The sequence below is a fragment of the Cotesia glomerata genome, linkage group LG2 (genome assembly GCF_020080835.1).
Source record: "Cotesia glomerata isolate CgM1 linkage group LG2, MPM_Cglom_v2.3, whole genome shotgun sequence".
In the NCBI taxonomy this organism is placed as follows: domain Eukaryota; kingdom Metazoa; phylum Arthropoda; class Insecta; order Hymenoptera; family Braconidae; genus Cotesia; species Cotesia glomerata.
The window spans coordinates 4,230,965-4,258,264 of record NC_058159.1 but is presented as its reverse complement, the minus strand read 5'-3'; the positions used below and the strand labels follow the sequence as shown (position 1 = coordinate 4,258,264).

The following is a 27,300-nucleotide window of genomic DNA, read 5'->3' as shown; positions in this document are numbered from 1 at the left end:
TCAAAATGCATGTGGGTTTAAAAACGTCAATATTTAAGAAAGTACAGTGCATTTTAACAAAAGTCATTATTTAATAAAGCAAAATTTTATTTATTTATACTTCAAAAGTCATGGCAGTCACATAGTGACTGCAAGGTTGCTATTATTAATTATTTATCATTCATAAAGGGAAGAAAGTGTCATATCAACGTTTCTATTCTTACTAGTGTCAGATTGGTCATTGTATTATCCAACTCAGCATTCATCACGTAGAGTCCCATCCCGTCATCACCATTTATCGTGTTGAGTAACTCGAATCTACTGAGCTCATCATCAACCACTGAAAGTGCAGCCGATGTCCGGTGCATAACTCGGACGTACGTGGTCTTTCATATTAATTAAAATGGAGATAAGACATGAATGAAAATTCTTCTTCTTCCCGGTATCGTCAAGAAGTACTTATGCTGAATCAGAAAAATTTTTATTAACATCAACTCTAGGTCTTGATGTTTCTTCTAGGTCTTGGTCTCGGATATTCAGTTATAAGTTACAGGTTTGGTTTTACTACCGTACTTGTATTGAGAATTGTATGGAAAAAGGTCTACTTAGAGGGGACATTATTATATTATATTAGATGAAGAGAAGAAAAGACCAAGGATCTTAAGTGGGAGGTATCGCGCTTGCGCATATCTTACCGCGCGCTACTTAGTTCTTCGCGTTCTCCTAAGACTTGAACCTCCTGAAACGCAGTTTCCGCGAATCCGTGCTATAGTTGACGAGATAAGTGTGCTGTGGTGATGTTGGATGTCAGATTGTCGTGTGTCGAGAGAGGTGAATTAAAAGGGTGAAAAGACATTAGAGGGTAATTATACTCTCTTTATTTTATTTTATTTTTTTAATTATTTTTTGAGTAGTTAATTAATTAATGACTGAGTTATAATTAATTAATTAATTAATTAATTAATTAATTAATTAATTAATGACTGAGTTAATTAATTAATTAATGAGTGAATTAACTTTTAAGTCTTGAAAACTGACAATTTTTTTATTAAAGAAGAAAATAAAAAATTAAAAAATAATTATAAAAAGAAAATAAGAAATTAAAAAATAATTTTATAAATTATAATTTGATGAAAAAAAATACATAAGAAATTAATAAATAATTTTTTTTTAATTATAAAAAGAAAATAAGAAATTAAAAAATAATTTTATAAATTATAATTTGATGAAAAAAAATTAATAAATAATTTTTTTTAATTATAAAAAGAAAATAAAAAATTAAAAAATAATTTTATAAATTATAATTTGATGAAAAAAAAATAAATAAAAATTTAAAAAATAATTTTTTTTCTAATTATAAAAAGAAAATAAGAAATTGAAAAATAATTTTATAAATTTTAATTTGATAAAAAAAAAATTAAAAATTAATAAATAAAAAAAATAAAAAAATTTAATAAATAAAAAAAATTATAAATTATAATTAGGTATAAAAAAAAAAAATTGTCTTTTTTATTAAATTTAGTATCAATAAAATCCAACCGGTTACACAAATCATTAATAACTTTGTTTACTACTTAACAGAAAAAAAAAAAAAAAAGAAAATAGTGTAAACAATCGATTGTCGGAAACGTAAACGTCGATTAGTTTATCAAACGCGTGGCGTTTAACCGCGAAAAGTGGTTGGCAAGTGTAATTACCAGGTAAATTAATCTGGTGATTCCCATGGAGCCTTACCAGGGGGGTAACACGAGTTACTTTTATGCGACAGCGGGTACTCGTACACCTTTCAAACTCGATCAGCAAGATCAGACAGATACGACAAAATTCCATTCATTCACGCGGTTCCTTTCTCTTTAAATGTTACCCAGGATAAGCGTATTATGTACTCTACAGTCTATAGTCTTGCGTCTATCATTCTGTCACTTTGTTTTTTTTCTATCCATCTAATCACTCAGATTATTTCATTATATACCCTTATCTAATTTATTTTCTAAAAACTATTATATTGGTTACTGAACAGTGATCACATCACGTTTTAGCTCTTACTCTTGCTTATAAAGATTGATAAATAACCGATACTTTGAATATTGTCTGATGTTTTGCAATAGATATAGACATATAATATAAAACATTATTCTCAAGCGGCTGTTAGATAATATAAATTTTATAATATGTTATAAAATTTATATTGAGGAAAAAAATTTAAATAGGCTGTAGTCCGTGAGTTGTTGGTGATGTCTTGGGTTGATGTAGAAAGTATAGTACCTGATTTTGGTCCGTCACCACGACGACCTTGCCAGTGTCACCTTGTCCAAACTTTCCCATGCCCGGCTTGACTCCTCCACACCTAATGCTCACTAATAAAATAAATAAAATAAAATATTTGAAAAATAATCCAGCTAAGAAATAACATGTAAGATTGTATCGGCGAGTTACTAATAAAAAAGTTTTATTACAAAGTAATAAAAAAGTAAAATGTAATGTTGATGGTAATGGAAGTGAGCTGGCTGGCTGGGACCAGGATTGGGATTGAGACAAGATCCTTAGTTACCTGGACGGATTAGATGCATACCTGCGGTAACGTAATCTATTGCATATCATTATAATTATTGCGGAGGTGGGTACCAAATGATTGCCGGTTGCGATGATGGTCACCGGGGAAATTAGTAAAAGTGAAGGGGCGGGTATCTCCTCAGCATCACCATCAGTATCTACTTAAGAAGAAGGGGCCATGACCACGTTGCGACAAGGTAACGACGTTCGATACAACAAACAACGTATAACTTGCTAAAGGAGCTGGATAAACAAACCTCGCGGGAGTTCTAACGATGACCTCGTACGTTAAATATTAATTATCAGGGTCAAGAGGTGTCCATATTTGTACTGGTTATTTTTAATGGTAATTCAGTGTCAATAAAAATTATCACCGGTTTACAATAGCTTCTTTTTATAGGTTTTATTTTTGTGATTTTTGTGGTAATTATTTACAAGTTGGGTCCACCCTATTTTTTGATAATACTAAAGTTAGCCGACGTTGTTAATTTTTGGATATTTTTTCAATTATTAAATAACAGTTAAAAAAGATTTTTTAGAAATTGCACTCATAGTTTTTCAAGTTTTTTACAACTGAAAAATTTTTTTTATTATTTTTTAATAATTTTATCAATAAAAAAAAATTCTAAAAATTTTTAGGTGTTGGCTAACTTAATTTTCAGTTAGCCGACGTTTTTAATTTTTGGATTTTTTTTATTTATTAAATTAGAACTAAAAAATATTTTTAAAAAATTACACTTATAGTTTTTAAAGTTTTTTACGGATGAAATTTTTTTTTTATTTTTTTTGTTACAATTTTTTCAATAAAAAAAATTTTTAGATGTCGGCTAACTTAATTTTCATTATTTTTGGACATATCTAGGTAAAAAATTGACATTTTTTTATTCTGCTTGGTTTTACGGAGCATTTATAATAAAAAATATCGTGAAAGAAACAAATAAATTTTGATAGCTTTTTTTTTTTTGAAAAGTTGGGAAAAATTTTGACTCCTATTTTTTTTTGGATAAAATTTCTATTTTATCTTTTTATGATATTTTTTTTTTGAAAATTATATAAAAAACAAATAATTAAAAAAAAATTGAATATTACAATTTTTTTAAAAATTTGTAAATTAAAAAAAAAAAAATATCAATAAAGTCAAATAAAAATTTAGTTCAAAAAAATGAAAATGAAAATAATGGACCCCATTTGTAAATAATTACCATTTTAATTTAAAGGAAAATGTTTCTTGAGAAGAAAATCAATAATAATAAATTTGAAAAGTGAATTTATTATAAAATAAACTTTCACTTTTGATTATTTGGGTTCAGCTAAGTCGTAAAGGATCTTGGAAAGTTGCTGCACGCTTCTCTGCTGTCCTCATTGTTGTGATGAACACGTGGGACGGATTACAGCGGTTATAAACATGTTTTTATAAGTACATAATATAATGCAGGATACAAGTATCGGTATTAGTATCGATACATATAGATATAGAGATATATACAATATTATATTATATTATAAAGGCATGAAGACATAATACACAATATATAATACTAAAAACCGCACGAATGGTTGTTCTGTCGGGTCAGTAATGATACCTGGCTCCTGTCTGCTACTGTTCGCTGTGCTGGGCTCGTTACTGATCTACCTCAATTTTTTTCGGTCTGTCCCATTATACGCCGGCTAAATTAGGGTCCATTCTGCTGCACTGATTCGGGCACCAGCCAACCGCCCAAAGAAGAATTGAGAAATTTACAAAATTGCTCTGATAGAATAAAGACAAAACGAAGCAAATGAAAAAACTAAGAAGAAGAAGAAGAAGATGAAGAATGAGAATAAGAATAAAAAATTTACTAGCAACCTGCAGTCACTATGTGACTGCCGAGACGTGGACTATAAATAAATAAAAATTTTGCTTTTAATTAAATAATGAAATTTGTTAAATTACACTGTACAATCTTAAATATTGACATTTTTATAGATATAAGCTCGTCTCGATGTTACACTCATCAAGAGCTTTCATTTAAGTACCGACATGCATTTTGATATATTTTTCACATATACATGTATATAATATATATAAATATATGAAAAATTGATGTGGGTACTCAAATGAAAGGGCTCGATGAGTGTAATGTCGGGGTGAGTTCATATCTTTAAAAATGTTAATAGTTCACAAGATACAAGGTCGTTTCTTAATTATGTTAAATTACACTGTACTTTCCTAACTATTGATATTTTCAAAGATATAAGCTCATCCCGATGTTATACTCATCAAGAGCTTTCATTTGAGTACCCTCATGCATTTTGATATATTTTTCATATATATAAATATAATATATATAAATATATGAAAAATTGATGTGGGTATTCAAATGAAAGGTCTCGATGAGTGTGATGTCAGAGTGAGCTTATATCTTTAAAAACATCAATAGTTCACAAGATACAAGGTCATTTCTTAATTATGTTAAATTGCACCGTACTTTCTTAACACTTGCGTTTTCATATATTTTCCATATATACATGTATATAATATGTATAAATATATGAAAAATTGATGTGGGTACTCAAATGAAAGGTTTCGACGAGTGTAATGTCGGGGTGAGCTTATATCTTTAAAAATGTTCATAGTTCACAAGATACAAGGTCATTTCTTAATTATGTTAAATTGCACTGCACTTTTTTAACTATTGATATTTTCGAAGATATAAACTCATCCCGATGTTACTCTCATCAAGAGCTTTTATTTGAGTGAGAAGATACAATGTATTATATATATATATATACATATATATATAATATATATAAATACATGAAAAATTGATGTGGGTACTCAAATGAAAGGTCTTGATGAGTGTAACATCGGGATGAGCTTATCTCTTTAAAAATGTCAATAGTTCACAAGATAGAAGGTCATTTCTCAATTATGTATCTAGAGATAAAAAAATTCCGAATGCAGCCTAAATACTTATCATAATAAATTGACTATTGGTGAGAATGATATGAAACCTGGATAAGGTACAAATTCAAATCAAGACCTTTGCAATGACACTAAAAAAATTGATTTTATCAAATGATATCTAAGACACAAAAATTGTTCTTATTCTCTTAATAAAATAGATAAAGAGAACTCGCCGGTTGTTTATAAGTTTTGTTTATTTAATTCGCTCGACAAGAATTAATTCCTATTTGCTTCTACGTTTATTTAATCGCTCGATAATCTTGTTAATGAATTCCATAAAAGTCGAGAAAATAAGGATGACAATGCAATAACCGGTTGGTTTATTATATTATATAAAAAATATTAAATAACCATTTTATATTAAATAAATATTAAAAAAAAATAAATTTATAATATTGATGATGCATTAATTATTACGTAAATAAGCCGTTTAATTATCATAATAAATTAAATGTATTTTTTAAATCAAATTAGGAGTTAATTAATCCGACTGGTCTTAATTGGACGGGTGTGATTTTCTCGGTAAAAAATAATTAAAAATAATAAAATAAAGAAACAGCCGGTGGATTTATACGAAATAAATAAATTAGTCCAGTGAATCGTTGAAAGTATCGTATATAAGGCGCTGAAAAAAGAGGCGGAGAATAATATAAGGAGTAAGGAGTAAGTGATTAAAGCTTTAGCTTGCACTTACATTAACATTATATTATATATTATATATTATATATATATATATATATATACTATATACTGGGAAGAGAAGAAAGAGAGAATGTGTGTAAAACAGAGAGACGACAGGCGAGGTCAGCGAGGTGCCCGATATGGTATCCATCGTTCGCTGGATACTGGTGACTATTTTACATCTACACATATATGTATATACCTGCTGTATGCTACCTACGATTTGTTTAAACAGCCTAGACCCTACACCTGAATGTAATCCTGTCAACTGCAATTTCAATATTACGCTACTTAAATAAATAGCCGTCAGTTTTGACAGAGGCATCTGCTGTAATATCAAGATTACTTTATTATTATTATTATTGTTATTATTATTATTTTTGTTATTATTTCTTATATTATATCTGAGATAATTCATTACTGTATTATATTCCATATGGAATTTTCATCGGCAATCGGCTTCCGTTTCTATTCAGCGAAATTTAATCCCTCGTTAGCATTTAATCCGGAAATAGTCTTAGATGAATGGACACGCCAGGAAGATTAACTTATTTTTTTTTTTATTTAAATAGATAAGATATTATATATTTTATTTTTTTAGTAATAAATTTTATCCTTTTTTGATTAAGTACAAAAAATTAATTTTTTTTCTTTAATAAGGTCTTTTAATTTTTACAATTTTTGAAATATAATAATAATAATATTACTAGCAACCTCACAGTCACTATGTGACTGTCGTGACTTGTGAACTATCGATAAATAAAATGTTGCTTTATTAAATAATGACTTTTGTTGAATTGAACTGTACTTTCTTAACTATTGACATTTTTAAAGATATAAGCTCATCCCAATCTTACACTCATCAAGAGCTTTCATTTGAGTACCCACATGCATTTTGATATATTTTTCATATATACATGTCTATAATATATATAAATATATGAAAAATTGATGTGGGTACTCAAATAAAAAGTCTCGTTGAGTGTAACATCGGGATGAGCTTATATCTTTAAAAATGTCAATATTTCACAAGATAAGAGGTCATTTCTTAATTATTTGCACTGTACTTTATTAAATATTGACATTTTTGAAGATATAAGCTTATTCCGACGTTACACTCATCAAGAGCTTTCATTTGAGTACCCACATCAATTTTGATATATTTTTCATATATTCATATATATAAATATATAAAATATATGAAAATTGATGTGGGTACTCAAATGAAAGGTTTTGATGAGTCTAACGTCGAGATGAGCTATATCTTAAGAAAATGTCAATATTTCACAAGATAAGAGGTCATTTCTTAATTATTTGCACTGTACTTTATTAAATATTGACATTTTTGAAGATATAAGCTTATTCCGACGTTACACTCATCAAGAGCTTTCATTTGAGTACCCACATCAATTTTTCATATATTTTATATATTTATATATATATATGAATATATGAAAAATATATGAAAATTGATGTGGGTACTCAAATGAAAGGTCTTGATGAATGTAACATCGGGATGTGCTTATATCTTTAAAAATTTCAGTAGTTCACAAGATTCAAGGTCATTTCTTAATTATGTATTTAGAGATAGAGCATTTTCGAATACACTTGCCACAAAATTTTTCTTATCCTCTTAATCATAAATATAGATGATTATTATTATTATTATTATTTTTTAATTTTTTTTTTATTGTAATTTTATAAACATCAAATGATAATTACACAGACGTAGGAGCACGTGGGCAGCTAATAAATCTGATCAGATATTATTTTGTTTTTTAATGTCTCTGCCATAACGGGACGGTGATAAAAGTCAAAAACAAAAATCACTGAAGATTACCACTGACTATTAATTTGATTTCAAGGTAAATTACTTCCCGTGATGAGTGTTTATCAAATAATTTATAAGTTGGTAAACAAGCTGTAATAAAATCTATCATACATATAATTACTTCTAACTACACAGTGTACGTATATAAGGTGCAGGCATATGCATGATTTTCGCACGTCCGAGTTTATTTACTAGAGCATGAGTCATTGATAGAGTAAAGGCCTCAGCTCACATCAAGCCAAGCAGATGTTGTTCCATGAACGAAATAAGACCTTAGCATTATATTAAGCCGCTGAGAATGGGAATAAAAATAAAATAAAAAAAGATTCTGCTGATGCTGATGCCGAGGAGGAAGAAGAACAACAAAAAGCAATCCACAAGACCAATGAGAGAGAATAAGAACTCGATGGGTCTCGAGGGCCTATATGGATTCTTTAATAACTGGAGAGATTCTATTTTTAAACGTGACTTCAAGTTATGTCTTGTCTCCACTAATGTGACGCAATCGGCTCTCTCTTTTTTTCTTCCACTTGTTCCTATCAGGAGCCCTCCTGTCCGCGAATTTTCTTACATTTGTATCTTCTCCGCTCGTTAAACTCTCCGTCACATTTCATTTATTCTTTTAAAAAAAAGAAAAATAAACAATTAGTTACAGCAATAAGTAATAATTATAAATAAAGTAATGAATGATAATTGTGATACCGATAAACCCGTAGATGGAAATATCCCAGTTAAATCCTTGTTTGCGAGTATGACACACTCGTTCCTTTTACTTATTGCTTTCCACTACGGCTACCTAATATAATGTAGTAATCTTGTGTGATTTGTAATGGACAAAAGTCGGTGTGAGTTAATCCAATTATTTATATTATGAAGAGAATAAGAAAAATTTGGTGTCCAGGATAATCATATGAAAAAATCGGTTTTTTTAGTGAAATTTAGTGTCATAGCAAAATGCTCTATCTTTAGATGAATAATTAAGAAATGACCTTGTATCTTGTGACCTATTGACATTTTTAAAGATATAAGCTCACCCCGACATTACACTCATCGAGACCTTTCATTTGAGTACCCACATCAATTTTTCATATATTTATATATATTATATATATGTATATATTAAAAATATATGAAAATGCATGTGGGTACTCAAATGAAAGCTTTTGACGAGTGTAACATCGGGATGAGCTTATATTTTTGAAAATATCAATAGTTAAGAAAGTACAGTCCAATTTAATATAATTAAGAAATGGCTTCGTATCTTGTGAACTATTGAAATTTTTAAAGATATAAGCTCACCCCGACATTACACTCATCGAGACCTTTCATTTGAGTACCCACATCAATTTTTCATATATTTATATATATTATATATATGTATATATGAAAAATATATGAAAATTCATGTGGGTACTCAAATGAAAGCTCTTGACGAGTGTAACATCGGGATGAGCTTATATCTTTGAAAATATCAATAGTAAGAAAGTACAGTGCAATTTAACATAATTAAGAAACGACCTTTTATCTTGTCAACTACTGACATCTTTAAATATATAAGCTCACCCCGACATTATACTCATTGAGACATTTCATTTGAGTACCCACATCAATTTTTTACATATTTATATGTATTATATATATGTATTCATGAAAAATATATGAAAATGCATGTGAGTACTCAAATGAAAGCTCTTGATGAGTATAAATTCGGAATGAGCTTATATCTTTATAAATGTCAATATTTAAGAAAGTACAGTGAAATTTAACAAAAGTAATTATTTAATAAAGCAAAATTTTATTTATTTATAGTCCACAAGTCACAGTAGTCACATAGTGACTGCAAGGTTGCTAGTTTAAATCATTTTCTTGTATATCATCTCAATCTAATCCTCAATTAGAATCCTGAGAGATGACCTCACTCTAGTTCCACTTATTATTTATTTTATTGATATTAGTTATTAATTTAAATTAAAAATAAAAAAATTACCATCGCGTATCATGTCATAAATAAATTACTTAATAAAACTTATTAAAAGCTCTTTGTTCTTACGGCAACTGAAGATTATTTGCGGCTGTTTTATATTTCTAAATAAGTCCGCGTATCCTTGAGACACATTCGTTTCAGGAATGATTAATCAATAAAAAAAAACGTAAACAATTAGTCGTGTTGTCTCGGTCCCAAGTTTAGAGGAGGCATTCAGCATCTGAAAAAAATAAAAAAAATAAATAAAGTGAAGTAATTTATAGAGTCGAATTGAATTTAATTGAAGATAATTAACCGGAAACATTGACATTAGTGCCAAATAAAGGAGTATCCTAAAATAAACGGCATTAGTTAGTGTAATATAAGGTAATTAGTGATTTTAAGGAACTACCCAGTGTTAAAGACACCATGAAAGGCTCTCTCGTTCACCTCGAGCGCAATCCTCGGTTACTTTTACGTACACGGGCCCGGTCGGACGTATTGCGCGACTCATCGGCGGGTGTCCGTGACTGAATTCACAGTAAAACATTTATTATTTTTTAAAATATTTTTATTTCTTTACATTTGTCTATCTCGCTCGCTCTACTCACGCTCATCGCATTAGTAACACCGGCACAAGCGAGCTAGTGTTAGTAGATAGGTATATCATATGTAATGTAATGTAATGTAATATAACTCACGTATGCAAAATTACTCAATAACTTTTGAGCGAAAAAAAATTCACCGTCTAGACTAATCACCGTTTTCGTATTTAAAGCGCTGTGGTGTTTGATATTGAGGAGTTCATGGCCGGTCATAAGTTTGCCACTTAGTTACTTACCTCGTATCTCTATCTATATCTCCATCTGTATATTCCAATTATTTTATTCGCCATCGAATCAAATCGCAAATTTATTTAAATCATATCAGTAATATCTTCACCCACCGCGACAAGCTCATCCGGCTTCTTAAGTTTTTACAAAACTCTGAAAAAAAATTTAAGCGACATTAGTATTAACATAAATTAAATTACATATTACATCCGTATTACATACATTATTTGCTTAAAAATACGGTCTTATTAAAAAATAAATAAATAAATAAAATAAATAAAAATAATATATACTTAGCAATTACGCGTGTCCTCGTATTTCTTCGAACAAACTATCATTGTTATTAGTTATTATAATTAAATACTGCTAGTAATATTAATTACAATGTATTGTACATTAAAAATACGTATTGAATTTTTTTATTTGTTTAAGATTGCATTGAAAGTTATCACAAATGCATTCATCATGGATTCCAATGTCGGTCTTGACTACATTGTTGATAATCCGGACTACTGCAAGAAACTAGCATCAGGTTCTTACCTTTATTAATTATTTATTAAGTTTTATTAATTACTTACTTTATTTATATTTTTAGTACAATATAAATTGTCTAAATGTTAATGTTTAAGCTCTCGACACGGCGTGTACCTCCGTTAAGAAACAAGTTGTCGAGTTATTATCAGCGCTGTGTGTATACAGCCAGGATGGCAGACAACGCGCTATCGACACTCTTCACATATACCAGGTGATTTTTATTTGAACAGCACTTTTTAGTCTTACTTTTTAGATATCTGCTGAAATAATGTAGAGCACCGAGAACCGTGGGACGCTTTCCCGTTTAGTTTCTTGACAAATATGTCTGAGCCAGAATCTGATCGGATGAGGAAATATATATTTCCTAGATCTTGAAATAAAAAAAAAAATGACATTAAAGTTAGCTGTCATTTGACCATTTTTTGATTTTTTTTTTAACAAACAAATTTGTTAGAAAAAGTGTTTTTTAAAAATTGCATTTTTAATTTTTTTAAATTTCTCTGTCAATTTTTTTTTGCCATAATTTACTTGTTACAAAAATTTTTAAAATTATTAAATATCTACTAAATTAATTTTCATCACATAAATTATAATGAAAATTAAATTAGCCGACATTTAAAAATTTTTAGAATTTTTTTTTAATGACAAAATTATTACAAAAGAATTAAAAAAATTTTCATTTGTAAAAAACTTGAAAAGCTATAAGGATAATTTTAAAAAAATATTTTTTAGTTATTATTTAATAAACAAATTTTCTCCAAAAAATTTTTTCAAGAAATTGCATTTTTTATTTTTTTAAATTTCTACATGGAAAAAATAAGATGACACTGGATATCATCCCAGATTATACTCAGTGATATCTAGATTATACTCATTGCAATCTGGATTATACTCATTGTAATCTGGATTATACTAGCTACTATCTGAAATCTTTTTTCACTCAGTATAATCTGGGATTCTATCCAGTGTCATCTTGTTCTTTCCGTGTACATGTCAATTTTTTTTACTCCAATGTATTTGTTAAAAAAATTTTTTCAATTATCAAATATCTGCTAAATTAATTTTCGTAAAAACAAAATATATTAGCAATATGACTGGAGTACACTTAGAAAAAATTTATTTTGAAAAATACGGATATTTTTAAGACAAAAAAGAAAATTTTAATTATTTTATTTCTTAGCTGAACAAATCGAAATTTTTTTTTGTAAATTTATGACATTAAAGTTAACTGTCACTTGACAAATTTTTAATTTTATCTTACAGTTAAATTAATTTAAAAAAATTGCATTTTTAATTTTTTTTAATTTCTACATGTTAATTTTTTTTGCCATAATTTATTTGTTAAAAAAAGTTCTAAAAATTATTAAATATCTGGTAAATTAATTTTCATGTAAATTTTTTGGAAAAAAGTTTTCTAGATTTGGAAAAAAAAATTTTAGATTGACAATTTAAAAATTTTCATCTAAAATTGTTTTTTCTCAAATTTAGAAAAGTTTCTTTTAACAAAATAGATACTTAAAAAAATTATTATTTAAGCTAAAAAATAAAATTAAAAAAAAATTAATTTCTTGTCACAAAAATGTTAATTTTTTTCACAATAAATTTTTTCTCCAGTGTAGAGCGCTATTATATTTTTTATAATTCTTACCTGAATATTATTATTATTGCAAAGTTATTATGGATGATAAAAAAAGAGACAAAGAAGACATTTATTGAAGAGAATGACTAGAGGGACTGCCGTACATCTCAATTCGAAACGGCTTGAATAATTCATTGACTTTTAATCGAGTTGACGTACGGTTTGTTTACTGTAAACGGGCACTTGTGAGTTACGATTAACATACGATGATGCTTCAATGGATCATGTGTTTTCTTTTCAATAACAATTTTCTATTTTATATTGTATTATATTCTTCAAGTTTTTTTTCGTGAAGAATACAATTTATTGTATACCAATAGATCTAACGGTAACTAGGATAGTTTTTTGGTATTGTAGAAATTCAATGTGGAAATTATCGATGGTTAAAAGTTTGTATTGAATTGAATTGAATGAAACTATTCTACAAAAATAGTTAGTAAAAATTGTTGAAGAAATAAATGACAATTTTAAAAATAATTTTTTTTATACTAATTTTTTTAGGATAGAATAGAAAAGTTCTGGTACTTTTGTATTACATTTGTAAGAATTTGATGAAGAAATTGTCAAGGATAAAGAAGAGTTTATTTAATTTTATTAACAAAAATATTGTTATACACAGGATAAAAAAAGCGAGCGCTATCGTCTACGAGTTATTGTCGACGAGTTACAAAAAACAACAACAGAAGATTATCAAGCGGCATTGTTAGCATTCATAAACTGCCTGGTTATCTCGACGGCGGTCCTCAAGGACCGCGTTCGTATACGTAATGAATTCATTGGTAATGCACATAGTGTTTTTATTTAAAAATAAAAATCAACAAACGTATTAACAATTAAATAATATTATTTTCAGGCTTAAAATTGCTGCCTATTCTCAATGACTTGAGGTAAGCTTTACTCCTGGTAGTTTGCAATTACCAGGAGTTATTAATAATCATATTTAACGATCTAACCGAAGAAATGAACGAGAGAAAGTAGAATTGGAACAAATTTGTCATTTGCTTATAATATGAAAACAAAAATAAAGGAATTAAAGTAAAGACTGAAATGCTGAGCGGCGCCACGGAAGACTAGAAGCGAAAAATAGAACCAAACCGAATATACCACACTTCTTTCTCCTCCACATTCTTAGAGTAATCTCTAGTATGTCGAGTTTATCGGATAGATTGTTAGAAGCTAGACCAAAGCACCAGAGGGTTAAAAAGAAAAATTAACGTTTTGTTCGTATCGGGTTAAAGTTTGGGAAGGGAGAGATAAAATTAACTCTGTAGCTTCTTCTTTTCCTACTTCGTCACAACTGCACCTGCATCTGCCTGCACAACACTCTCTTCTGGAAGATCACAGCATTCTCTATTGACTTATTTTAATCCACTTCCGACTTTTTTTAACACGGAAAAACAACACGTGCTGTATAATATCTTAGTTTGATTTTTATCTTGTTTGACGAAGGAATTAAATAATATTCATAAAATAGTTTGTTTGATTGATCTGTTTAGTTGTGATTGATGAAAGTGAAAAAATGGAATTATTTATTACATGGAAATAGTTATTGGTAAGAAATAATGTTTATGACTTAACTCTGATTTTATCTTTAATTCTGTAATATTTTTTTGTTGTATAATAGTAAGTTGAACCTGATGATAAATACTTTTTAAATAATCCATTGGTCACTACACTGAGAAAAAAAAATACTTTTATTAAGAAAATTTTCTTGATACAAGAATTTATGTTTTTGAAAATTTTCAAGAATATATATTCTTAGCACGAGAAATTGTTAAATTGATTGAAATAATTTTTACTTAATTTAAATAAAGCTATTATTTTGTTTATCTATTATCCAAAGATAAATATTGATATTCTTCTTTTCAGAAATTAATAATTAATAATAATAGAATATTTGATCGTCAGCGAGTTTCTTGAACCAAGAAATTGTTAATTAAGTAAAAGTATTTCTTTTTTCTCAGTGTAGATTGTCGTGCTCGTGATAATAAACAGAAAGAAAAATTTCTTGACCAGGGAACAAAATTCTTGGCTCAAGAAAATTTTCAGGTGCTTGAAGGAAGACCGACGTTGTGTTGGCCGAAGTAAAAATTTTTCTTACAATTCAAATTATCATAAATACTTGATACAATAAATTTTTATATTAGATCAAGATTTTTAGATACTTTAGGGAAGCAGCGTCACCTACTTCAGCTGAGAAAAAAATTTTCTCACCTTGAGAAAATTTTTCTCTTGAATATTTGATACCCATTATATATTATATACTTTATATTATTAATGAAAATTTACTTCTATCTTTATATTTAATTTTTTTGGAGCAAGAGGCTGAATTTTCTCAAAGCAAGATTTTCTTGACTTAAATAAATTTTCTTGGATCAAGATACGTATTTCTTAAAGCAAGAGAATTGATTTTGTTAAAATAAGTGAAATTTCTTGTCAAAAAAAAATTTTTTTTCGCTCAAGAAAATAATTAGGAAGAAAAATCTTTTCTTGGCTCAAGTGAAGTTTTAAATAATCCATTGGTCATAAGATTGTCGTGCTTGTGATAATACAATTGAATATATATTTAGATATTGTATACTTTAGATAGAAGTAAATGTACAGAGTAACGGGTCAAGTATAATAATTTAAAAAACCGAGTGGGGTAAGCCGGTACCTTGTTCATTTTCTTACCGGTGACAAATAAAACACGAGACTCATCGTATCAACAGTGACAGTTAGTTCCTTATAGTTAACGGAAATATATAATATATCTGAGTAAATTTGTCAGTCTAGAATAGTTTTATTATTCGGCTAGTCATAGAATAGAATAGAATAGAATAGAGAAGAAAAATAAACATTTACAATTACAGTCGAGTGATAAACGATGGGAGAGATAGAGATAACGCCTCGATTTTTTCACTATGGAAAAAATAAAGGGTGGATGTCATTTTAGGAAGCAAAAGAGCCAGTTCCCGGAGCTGAGGGTTCAGCTGGAAGTCTTCGATGACCAGAGGGAAGCCGATGAAGAACTCACGAACCAAGGTCCCCCTGGAATCGATCTCTCCTCGCATGTCGATGTCTTCTACGCTATTTTAGGCCAGGCTAGTATATTATTATTACTCTTTTGTTGGTGGTGTTTTAATTATAATTTTTTTTTTTTTTTTTTATCAATATGTGGCTGATGACACTGTCATGTTATATCTGTTTCCAGATCGCAGATACGCCGCAAGAAATAGCTTTCTTGAGTATTCTCCAACATCTGTTGAGGCTAGATCCAAAGGAGCCGGCCAGCGATCTTGCTTGGGACACTGCTGAGACTTTAGTACACCGTGCGACGTTACTTGAGAGCCGTAATGATGCGACGAAGCTCTTGAGATCACCGAGTCTTCAAGTATTTTATTTATTAGTTTTTCGGGGAGGCGAAGGAAAAATTCTAAATAAGTTGACAAAATCTAAAAAAAAATTTTAAGATCAATTAAGTTTGAAGTACACTCTTAGAAAAAAAATTTTCTTGTGAAAAAAATTAACATTCTTGTGACAATAAATTAATTTTTTTTTAATTTTATTTTTTAGCTGAAAAAATAAAAATTTTTCCAATAGTAGCATTTTTGTTGAAAGAAAGTTTTCTAGATTTGGATAAAAATTTTCAAGTTTTTTGTCTGAAATTTTTTTTTTCAAATCTAAAAAATTTTTTTCCAACAAGAAATTTACTGTAAAAAAATTTTTATTAATTCAGCTAAGAAATAAAATGATAGAAAATTTCTAACAAATTATTTTTGAAAAGAAATTTTTTTTTTCTCAGTACAGTATTATTTTTAATTTTCCATTATTTTCAAATCAATTTTATTTTGTTAATTTTTAACTTGAATTTCGTCCAAAAAATTTGAGATACGATAAAATTGATAAGAACCATTTTTATAAAAAATGAAATTTCCTAAAAAATATGTCTTTTATAATTTTATCCTATCTCCAATATTTTTGTGACAAGAAATTTATTTGTTAAAAATTTTTCTAACAGTATTTTTTTTGTTGAAAGAAATTTTTCTAGATTTTTTTTTTAAATCTAAAAAACTTTTTTCCAACAAGAAATTTACTGGGAGAAAAATTTTGATTTTTTCAGCTAAGAAATAAAATTTTTTCTCTCAGTGCAGTATTATTTTTATTTTGTTAACTTTTAACTTAAATTTCGTCCAAAAAATTTAAGATACGATAAAATTGATAAAAACCATTTTTATAAAAAAATTAAATTAAAAAAAAAAATGTTTTTTATAATTTTAGAATATCTCCAATATTTTATCAAAAAAAAAAATTTGAAAATTAAGTTTCTAATAAAAACTTAAATTTCCAGACAAATTTATGCTGTCATTGCCGAAGTGCTGATCAAACGTGCAGTACACCTCGTAAACCATCATTGCCAACCAGTAGTCCGGCTCCATTACCGCCCCCGCTTCCGTCAGGTGGAACTTCACCTGGAATAATATCTTCACCAGCAGCTCAAAGTCCACCCACAAGCATTGCGTTGGCTCCGCCGCCTCCTCCGCCGCTTCTCGTCGCCGTGACTGCTCCCGATGCAGTCATGGAGCCTCCACTACCTCCACCTCTCCATGTGCCAGCGGTTAATCGGATCCCGACACCCGAACCGCCCAGCAATAATGCAAAGCTTTTACCTCAGCAGGAAATTCCCACGCCAAAGTCCAAAATGAAGACTATCAATTGGAACAAGATACCCAATCACAAGGTTGTCACTCGCTCTTTACTTTACTTTATATTTATATTTATTAATACCCTAAGATAAATAGGAACAAATCAAATTGAATTTAATCGAATGTTCGAGTTGTTAGAATGTAGTGTCTACCCGGTGATTCAAGGACACGGTGTATTTTTACCAGTTATTTAGGTGCGAGACTGTTGAAATAGTTTTAACAGAGTCTTTTTTGTTGGTCTTTTAGGTCATTGGCAAGAGAAACATTTGGTCGTTAGTCGCTAATGAGCATCAGAATTCTCCGATGGCAGACTTGGATTGGGCTGAAATGGAGGGTTTGTTCTGTCAACAAGCACCACCGATTTTACCTCCGGCTACTTATACTTTGTCCAGTGGAACTGGCCAAGACACTGAACGTCGTCGACGTGAACCTATGGAGGTAAAAAAATTACCTAATCAATCATTTAATGAATATTAGAAATCTTGCAGTCACTATGTGAACTATAAATAAATAAAATTTTGCTTTCTTAAATAATGACTTTTGTTAAATTGCACTGTACTTTCTTAAATATTGACGTTTTTTAAGATATAAGCTCATCCCGATGTTACACTCATCAAGAGCTTTCATTTGAGTACCCACATACATTTTTATATATTTTTCATATATACATATATATATTATATATAAATATATAAAAAATTGATGTGGGTACTCAAATGAAAGGTCTCGATGAGTGGAACATCGAGATGGGATTATATCTTTAAAAATGTCAATATTTTACAAGATAAGAGGTCATTTCTTAATTATTTGCACTGTACTTTATTAACTATTGACATTTTTGAAGATATAAGCTCATCCTGACGTTACACTCATCAAGAGCTTTCATTTGAGTACCCACATACATTTTTATATATTTTTCATATATATATATATATATACATTATATATAAATATGTAAAAAATTGATGTGGGTACTCAAATGAAAGGTCTCGATGAGTGTAACATCGGGATGGGATTATATCTTTAAAAATGTCAATAGTTCACAAGATACAAGGTCGTTTCTTAATTATGTTAAATTACACTGTACTTTCTTAACTATTGATATTTTCAAAAATATAAGCTCATTCCGATGTTACACTCATCAAGAGCTTTCATTTGAGTACTCACATCAATTTTTTATATATTTATATATATTATATATATGTATATATGAAAAATATATGAAAAATGCATGTGGGTACTCAAATGAAAGGTCTCGATGAGTGTAATGTCGGGGTGAGCTTATATTTTTAAAAATGTCAATAGTTCACAAGATACAAGGTCGTTACTTAATTATGTTAAATTGCACTGTATTTTCTTAACTATTGATATTTTCAAAGATATAAACTCATTCCGATGTTACATTCATCAAGAGCTTTCATTTGAGTACCCACATGCATTTTTCATATATTTTTTATATAAACATATATATAATATATATAAATATATGAAAAATTGATGTGGGTACTCAAATGAAAGGTCTCGAAGAGTGTAATTTCAGGGTGAGCTTATATCTTTAAAAATGTCAATAGTTCACAGGATACCAGGTCTTTTCTTAATTATGTGTCTAGAGATTATTTTTGAATGCAGCCTAAATATTTATCATAATAAATAAATTAATTAACTTATTTTTTACTTAATTAACAGATTGCTTTATTAGACGGCAAAAGAAGTCTAAATGTCAATATATTCTTAAAACAATTCCGAAGCTCTAACGAAGACATAATTCAGCTGATCCGCGATGGTGGTCACGATCATATAGGAGCTGAAAAATTACGCGGGTTGCTTAAAATTTTACCCGAAGTAGACGAGCTCGAGATGCTTAAGAGTTTCGATGGCGACAAATCGAAACTTGGCAACGCTGAAAAATTTTTCCTTCAACTCATCCAAGTGCCAAAGTAATTTTTCTTTCAGGATTTATTACAATTTAATTTTTCAAGGAATTGATTATTAATTGTAATTATAATTTATGATTTTTCTAGTTATAAATTGAGGATAGAGTGTATGCTGCTGAAAGAAGAATTCGCAGCAAACATGAATTATCTGGAACCGAGTGTTGACTCAATGATTCTCGCCGGCAAAGGTTTGATGACTAATAAACAGCTTCAAGAGGTGCTATACATGGTTCTAGTAGCTGGAAACTTTCTTAACTCAGTAAATAAATTTTTTAGTATGTAATTATTTAGAATTGATAAGTCAGTATACTAATCAGCAATTATTATTACCAGGGAGGATATGCCGGTAATGCAGCGGGTGTTAAATTGTCGTCGCTGCAAAAGTTAACAGAAATACGAGCCAATAAACCGGGAATGAATCTCATTCATTATGTTGCTCTACAAGTTGAGAGGAAACGGAAGAATTTGTTGGACTTTTCTCATAAAATGAGCACACTTGAACCGGCTACGAAGTAATTAGAATACTTGACTGACTTTTATCTAAGAAATTCATGGTTTTATTTTTATTAAAATTAAAAAACAAATTTTTTTAGAACTACTATCGAACAATTAACAAACGAATTCAATGCTTTGGATACTAAAATAAAGAAGATAAAAAATCAAATTCAATTATCAACGACTGAAAGCGATATTCAGGAACAGATGGCCCAATTTTTACAGGTAATTTGAAAATATATTTTTTAAGAAACTACTAGCAACCTTGCAGTCACTATGTGACTGCAGTGACTTTTGAACTATAAATAAATAAAATTTTGCTTTATTAAATAATGAATTTTGTTAAATTGCGCTGTATTTTCTTAACTATTAACGTTTTTAAACATATAAGCTCATCTCGATGTTACACTCACTGAGACCTTTCATTTGAGTACCCACATGCATTTTGATATATTTTTCATATATACATACATATAATATATATATAAATATATGAAAAAATGATGTGGGTACTCAAATGAAAGGTCTCGATGAGTGTAACATCGGGGTGAGCTTATATCTTTAAAAATGTCAATAGCTCACAAGATACAAGGTCATTTTTTAACTATTGATATTTTCAAAGATATAAGCTCATCCCGATGTTACACTCATCAAGAGCTTTCATTTGAGTACCCATATGCATTTTTATATATTTTTCATATATACATATATATATAAAATATATAAATATATGAAAAATTGATGTGGGTACTCAAAAGAAAGGTCTCGATGAGTGTAACATCGGGGTGAGCTTATATCTTTAAAAATGTCAATAGCCCACAAGATACAAGGTCATTTCTTAATTATGTGTCTTGAGATAGAGAATTTTCGAATGCAGTCTAAATACTTATCATCATAAATTGACTATCGGTAAGAATGATATGAAATCTTGAAAAGGCACAAATTTAAATCAAGACCTTTGCAATGACACTTAATTTAACTAAAAAAAACTGATTTTATCATATGACTATCCTGGACACAAAATTTTTCTTATTCTCTTAATAATATAAATTTACTGATAATTTTATTACTTTTTAGATGGCTGAGCAAGTAATGACGCAATTAAAGCGAAATATGGAAGAGCTAGAAGGCGTGAGACGTACGCTCGCTGAATTTTTCTGCGAAGACATAAAAACCTTTAAAATAGAAGAATGTTTTAAAATATTGCACCAGTTTTGTTTGAAGTTTAACCAAGCGATCGCTGAAAATGAAAGACGGAGGATACAGGAAGAGCAAGCAACTGCGAGACGTAAACAACGGGAAGAACAACTGCTGGCGAAGAAGCGGCTTTGTAAGTGTTTTATAATGAATTTAAATATAAATATAAATATAAAAGGTTAAAAGATATATAAATCTTGATATTTAATTGGTTATTTTTTAAACAGTAAATAACCCGGCAGATATCCCTGGCTCAGAGTCTGAGAGCAATTTAATGGATTACGGGCTCTTAGACATCCAGAGTTTCGCCAGACAGTCGTATAATCGCAGCGAAGCTAAAATAAAAAGACTACAGCAAAACGGCGGAGTTACTTCTGATGAAGACATATCAATAACCGGATCACCGAGTATCAGACGTCGACTTGGATCGTGCTCGGGCGGTCCAGATCAGCAAATTACCAAAGAAGATACTTACTCACCGGACATTACTCCTAATGGAACTCTCAGGCGACGCAGAAGCCGTATTCCATGCGAAGATAATGACGATAATCTTATGGACTTTTTGAGAACTTCTGGTCAAGATAACACGCGCGAGCGTAAATCTTGGGGAAGTTTGGGTAATTTTAAATTCTATTTTATTATTTTTATTTTAATCCATTTAGCATGACAGGTCTACTGATTTATTGCCGGGTTTATATTGTAGATCGATCGTGGGCAAGGCGAGCTAGAGGACAGCCTCGTCGTAGCGATTTATTAAATGCAGACTTTTCAGGCGATCGTGAAAGACCCAATTCACCGTCTCCTTTAGCAGAAAATAAAACCTTTTTACAGGAAGAAGAAACTAAACCTACTGGGTATGAAATTATTAGTTTTTAATTGAAAGGAGAATTTATTTTATTGAAATAAATTTTATTTTAATTTATTCCAGACGAGCGTGGCGACAGAAAATCGAAGCTTGGTTATCGGAAAATGAAAAAGAAGAAAAAGCTGGAAAAGAATTACAACGAAGAGCGCGACAGTTACAGGCTAACAGAAAGTCCTTCGAGGATTCAGGTAAATTATTTGTTTACATAAAACTAGCAACCTTGCAGTCACTATGTGACTTCCGTGACTTGTGAACTATAAATAAATAAAATTTTTCTTTATTAAATAATGAATTTTGTTAAATTGCACAGTACTTTCTTAACTATTGACGTTTTTAAAAATATAAGCTCATCCCGATGTTACACTCATCAAGACCTTTCATTTGAGTACCCACATGCATTTTCATATATTTTTCATATATACATATATATAATATATATAAATATATGAAATATTGATGTGGGTACTCAAATGAAAGGTCTCGATGAGTGTAATGTCAGGGTGAGCTTATATCTTTAAAAATGTCAATAGGTCACAAGATACAAGGTCGTTTCTTAATTATGTTAAATTGCACAGTACTTTCTTAACTATTGACGTTTTTAAAAATATAAGCTCATTCCGATATTACACTTATCAAGAGCTTTCATTTGAGTACCCACATGCATTTTGATATATTTTTCATATATAAGTATATATAATATATATAAATATATGAAATATTGATGTGGGTACTCAAATGAAAGGTCTCGATGAGTGTAATGTCAGGGTGAGCTTATATCTTTAAAAATGTCAATAGTTCTCAAGATACAAGGTCGTTTATTAATTATGTTAAATTACACAGTACTTTCTTAACTATTGACGTTTTTAAAAATATAAGCTCATTCCGATATTACACTTATCAAGAGCTTTCATTTGAGTACCCACATGCATTTTGATATATTTTTCATATATAAGTATATATAATATATATAAATATATGAAATATTGATGTGGGTACTCAAATGAAAGGTCTTGATGATTGTAACATCGGGATGAGCTTATATCTTTAAAAATGTCAATAGTTCACAAGATATAGGGTCATTTCTTAATTATGTATCTAATTAGTATCTAATACTAAAAAACCGATTTTATCATATAACTATTCTAGACACCAAATTTTTCACATTCTCTTAATAACATAGATTATTTTAAAAAAATAATTTTAAAGCTTTTAATTTTCTATTTGTAGAAAACGAAGGCAAAACCAACACAACAGAAGACAATTCACGTTCTGGTTATTCAAACGTCTACGACTGGCGCCCTTCAGTTGAAAAGACTGACGTTATGCGAACCATGGAAGCTATTGAAGGTTTGTTTAATCAAAAACTTTTTTCATTCACTTCAATACCCTCAATTAATCATAAATTTCTATTAAAGAAGCTCAACCCGATTCAGCCCAAACGGACAAATCACCCTGGAGAAAATCAAGTTTAAACGTTCCCAACAGTCCCGAAGAAATAGACCCTCGATACTCCCGACGGATAAGATCTCGCCTGACAAACGACAACGTTTTGGGTTCAAGTACATTGCAAGCAATAAGAGAAGAAGAGCGAAAGAAAAACAAACCAAACGAAGTATCCAACGAAGGCCAAGACGAGCTGACAATTTATCTCCGTACCCCAAGTGTCTCCGCGCCAAGTTCAGTGGCCCGAAGATTCTCAAAATCCACAAAAAAGTCCGAAGAAGATAAATCATCAGTCAGCGATAAGATCGAAATCGACTCAGATAACATCGAGACGCCTCCCGTGACACGTCGAGTGTTCAGTCCTCCCCGGGAAGTGAAACCCGTGGACAAAGAGCCTTGCAAACGCGAGCGCTGCAGCAGTTCTATTACAGCCCGCGATTTCACGAAAGTATCTGCTAGCAGCACTCCTAATAAACCAACAACAGAAAGTGACCTCGGAAGCGGTAACTTTGACCGCTACGCCGCAGCTCGCAAGACCAGACGCTACAAGAAGAGCCAAGACAACCCAGTAGACAAAGATAGCACCGGAGTTTCTTCAGAGCTTGAAGACAAACCTCAACGTCCTAATACTTTGTCTCTCTCAGAAGATCTTGATGAAGATAAAATGCTGAGACTTTGGCAAGATAAATTAAAGCGCCGACACGCGTCTAATGACTTTGAGTCTGCTTTGACGGAGATCGCTGCCAAGTCTAATACCGAGGAAGTTAATCAGCGATTAGCAAGGCATAGAAGTTCGCGATTGCCTATCACTCAACCGGCTCCAGTCGTCGCGGTTACTAATACTGTTTTGAGTCCAGTTATGCAAGAGTCGCGGCCCAGGGAGATGACTCCGGTCTGGCCTGAACGAGCAGTCTCTTGTCGGGAGAGACATCGCAGCATGATTGATCCCAGTCAAGTTCGCGAAGCTATGAGGTTGACCAGCAATCCGCCCAGTCGCGTTAATGAAGCCAATGCTGTTGTTATTAGCACCAATGGAGACCAAGAAGTGGTTCCAGCTTTGCGTGTGACTTCTCCAGAGCCTAAGAATGACCAGGTTAAAGAAAAACAGAATATTGAAAGCTTGGTAACTGTAAAAGGAATTGATAAGGTTGATAAAAGTTCGTCTAGTCCCAATAAAACTTCACCGGTCTTCAAGAGCAAGTTTTTACCAGAGGTTAATATCTCCTCGACACATTTGGTGAAAGGCAAGGAGCTGGAGCTCAATGATGAAGGCTTTGAAGAGACACAGAGTCTCGTTTCAGAGACTCTTAGTCAGGAAACTTCATCGGGTAACTATGAAACTGATATTCATGATTCGCCACGTTGCTCTCCGGCTGAGATGAGGTATGTTAAAGAGGCCGAGCCGAAGAGAGTGATTGGCAAGGATGAGATTGCGAGGCTCAAGTCTTTCAGGGCGAGGACCAAGCCGGAGGAGAGCGACAAGACTGGCTTTTTGAAGAAATCGGAAAGTCCGAAGCGCGAGCTCAAGAAAATTGACTCGAGTAAGAAGATTGTGCCGAATAAAACTGTCACTGGGCTGACTCGGAATCCGGTGGAAAAGTCGGCTTCTAGGAGTAGTTTGAGGAGTTCTAAGAGTTCTTTGAATAGTGCGAGCTCGGTTAATACTGTTAGGAAGTTAGCGCCAAGCCATCCGCAGCTCAGGGGGTATACTTCGGCTATTTGTGCCATGACCAGTGATCTGAGGAAAAATTCTAGGTCGCTGGTTAAAGAAGGCGGTAAAGAGGGAGAGAAGCGGCAGGTGGCTACGAGGGTGGGCAGTAAGATTCCTGCTAGCAGGAGCAGCAGTAGCGAGAGCAGTGTTGGTCCCGTGGTACGAAATGTTCGAAAAATTCAGTCAGTAAGTCGATGTTTTATTTTTAGTAGATTTTATAGAAATTCAAATTTTGGATTGGTCTTCATGTCAGAATTTTCAAAAAAATTTTTTACATCCTTATTCCTCCTTATATATACGGTTCTATGATTCTATATCCGCGGACAAAATATCCTCGGACAAAAATATCATTGTGATAAAAAATCCACACAGTAAAAAATTTTGCGTCATTGCGTCAAAAAATTTTGTGTTAAAAATTTTTATGTTAAATATTTAACATTTTTTTGTGTTGATTTAATACAATAAATGTTAAATTTACACTTAAAAGTGTTAAATATTTAACACAAAAATTTTTTGACGCAATAACGCAAAATTTTTTACTGTGCACTGGATAAAATATCCATAGATAAAAAATCCGTGGACAAAATATACAAAAATTAACAAATCAAATCGAGGTTCTAATTAGCAAATTGTCTAACTCCGTTTTAGAGAATCTTCCATTTGTAGGAAAAAAACAATTAGTTAAAAGTTTATTATCACTTTAAAAAACCATTTAATATCATTAATATCTAATAAAGGTATAATATTTTGGTTGGAATCATTCAAATAATTTATAATTGGACTATTGCTACATCAAAATGTTAAAAAATCACCCTCTAAGAAATAAGGAGTTTGACAAATTGCTAATTAGACCTTCGAAATACAACTAAATTTTTGCGTACTGAAGGTACGAAACAAAACAAAAAATCATCAAAAGTTATTGATAAATTATTGAGGGTTATTTTAACACATTTTTAATATTAAAAATATTATTGAACTTAAAAATATTTTGTCCACGGATTTTTTATCCATGAATATTTTATCTCGCGGATTTTTTGTCTTAAGGATATTTTGTCGGGGATATAGAGCCCGGTTACCATATATACGATATAACCAGCCTTGTCTTTACTCTAACTCCCACAATTTTCAACGGATCTTCATCAAACTTTGCGTTCATATTCTAAGGATAATTACCAATACAAGATTAAGTTCGAGGATGAGCTTAATCCGTCGGATATTTAAGAAATACGAGCTGATAAAATTTCAAAAAATTGCGAAAAATTCAAAATTTTTTGGCTCTCCTTGCAATAACTTTTAAATACGATAATTTATCATATTTCTGTAAATTACACCTTAAAGCTTCTTTAATAATCTTCAATTTCCATGCTTATTTATTGCTCTAAACTAAATCTAAATCAATTAGATCAGGAATAAGAGCAGATTAAAAATTTCAAAAATCGCGAAAAAATTCAACTATTTTTGATCCGCTGTGCAATAACTTTTCGTATTCTTGTAAATTGCTTCTAAAAGCTTATCAAATAAGCTTTAATTTACATGCTTTATCATTATTCTAAATTCATTGCATCAGAAATTTCAGCAAATTAAAAGTTATTTTTTTTTTTATTCATTATGAAATCTACTTTCATTTTGGCCCTTTTTTTTATTGGAATATAATTGATGATATTGGTTTCATTTTAGGGAATAAGTGAAAGCACGAGACCAAGACCTGTTGTTTCCCGTAGCAGCAGCAGTGTATCGACCCCGATGCTTCAAAATCGCACTCCAAGCTCAAAGACTTTGACGTCGACTCCCAGTAGGAGTAAACTGGTCCAGCCTCGCAATCATAGCTTCATGAGACCTACCGCTGCTAGTGTCAATAAAGGTTCAATATCTAATTTACCTAAAAGCATTAAAAGTCTGGTTAAATAATTACAATCATTAATAGTTATAATGATAATCATAACAATAATTACTAGAGCCTAATTACGGAATATTGGTCAGATAAAAAAATTTTTTTCATAAAAGTTCTTT

The 27,300-nt window shown here is 30.3% G+C and overlaps 1 protein-coding gene and 1 long non-coding RNA gene across 4 annotated transcripts; one reads left to right on the top strand and one right to left on the bottom strand.

Annotated features, from left to right (window-relative positions):
• Positions 1–681: 681 nt before the first annotated feature.
• On the top strand, positions 682–27,300 carry LOC123259409 (FH2 domain-containing protein 1). 3 transcript variants are annotated; one of them, XM_044719910.1, is made up of 20 exons: positions 682–841; positions 11,220–11,319; positions 11,417–11,532; positions 13,580–13,739; positions 13,814–13,847; positions 15,896–16,043; positions 16,154–16,333; positions 17,291–17,680; positions 17,892–18,083; positions 19,332–19,582; positions 19,667–19,838; positions 19,913–20,091; positions 20,173–20,299; positions 21,152–21,404; positions 21,499–21,888; positions 21,975–22,125; positions 22,200–22,324; positions 23,364–23,483; positions 23,555–25,476; positions 26,968–27,300. In XM_044719910.1, exons 2-20 carry the CDS (start codon positions 11,253–11,255, stop codon positions 27,196–27,198), a joined length of 5,208 nt encoding a protein of 1,735 aa, XP_044575845.1. In that variant the 5' UTR covers positions 682–841; positions 11,220–11,252; the 3' UTR covers positions 27,199–27,300. The 3 variants fall into 3 exon arrangements, with proteins under 3 accessions (XP_044575845.1, XP_044575843.1, XP_044575846.1); XM_044719908.1 differs by having other exon boundaries at positions 686–841; positions 23,552–25,476; positions 26,968–27,297; XM_044719911.1 differs by lacking the exons at positions 682–841; positions 11,220–11,319; positions 11,417–11,532; positions 13,580–13,739; positions 13,814–13,847 and adding an exon at positions 14,008–14,512 and having other exon boundaries at positions 23,552–25,476; positions 26,968–27,297.
• Positions 8,700–11,286, bottom strand: LOC123259462. The gene is made up of 4 exons (XR_006508236.1): positions 11,081–11,286; positions 10,796–10,940; positions 9,979–10,195; positions 8,700–8,787 (listed from the first exon to the last, which is right to left on the bottom strand). It is a non-coding gene; the product is annotated as an uncharacterized LOC123259462 (long non-coding RNA).

Excerpts from the sequence above, each read along its gene's own strand:
- LOC123259409 (XM_044719908.1), top strand. The coding sequence starts at position 11,253 with ATGGATTCCAATGTCGGTCTTGACTACATTGTTGATAATCCGGACTAC. Across the intron at positions 11,320-11,416 it reads CTGCAAGAAACTAGCATCAG|CTCTCGACACGGCGTGTACC; the intron begins GTTCTTACCTTT and ends TTAATGTTTAAG. Across the intron at positions 17,681-17,891 it reads ACAAGATACCCAATCACAAG|GTCATTGGCAAGAGAAACAT; the intron begins GTTGTCACTCGC and ends TTGGTCTTTTAG.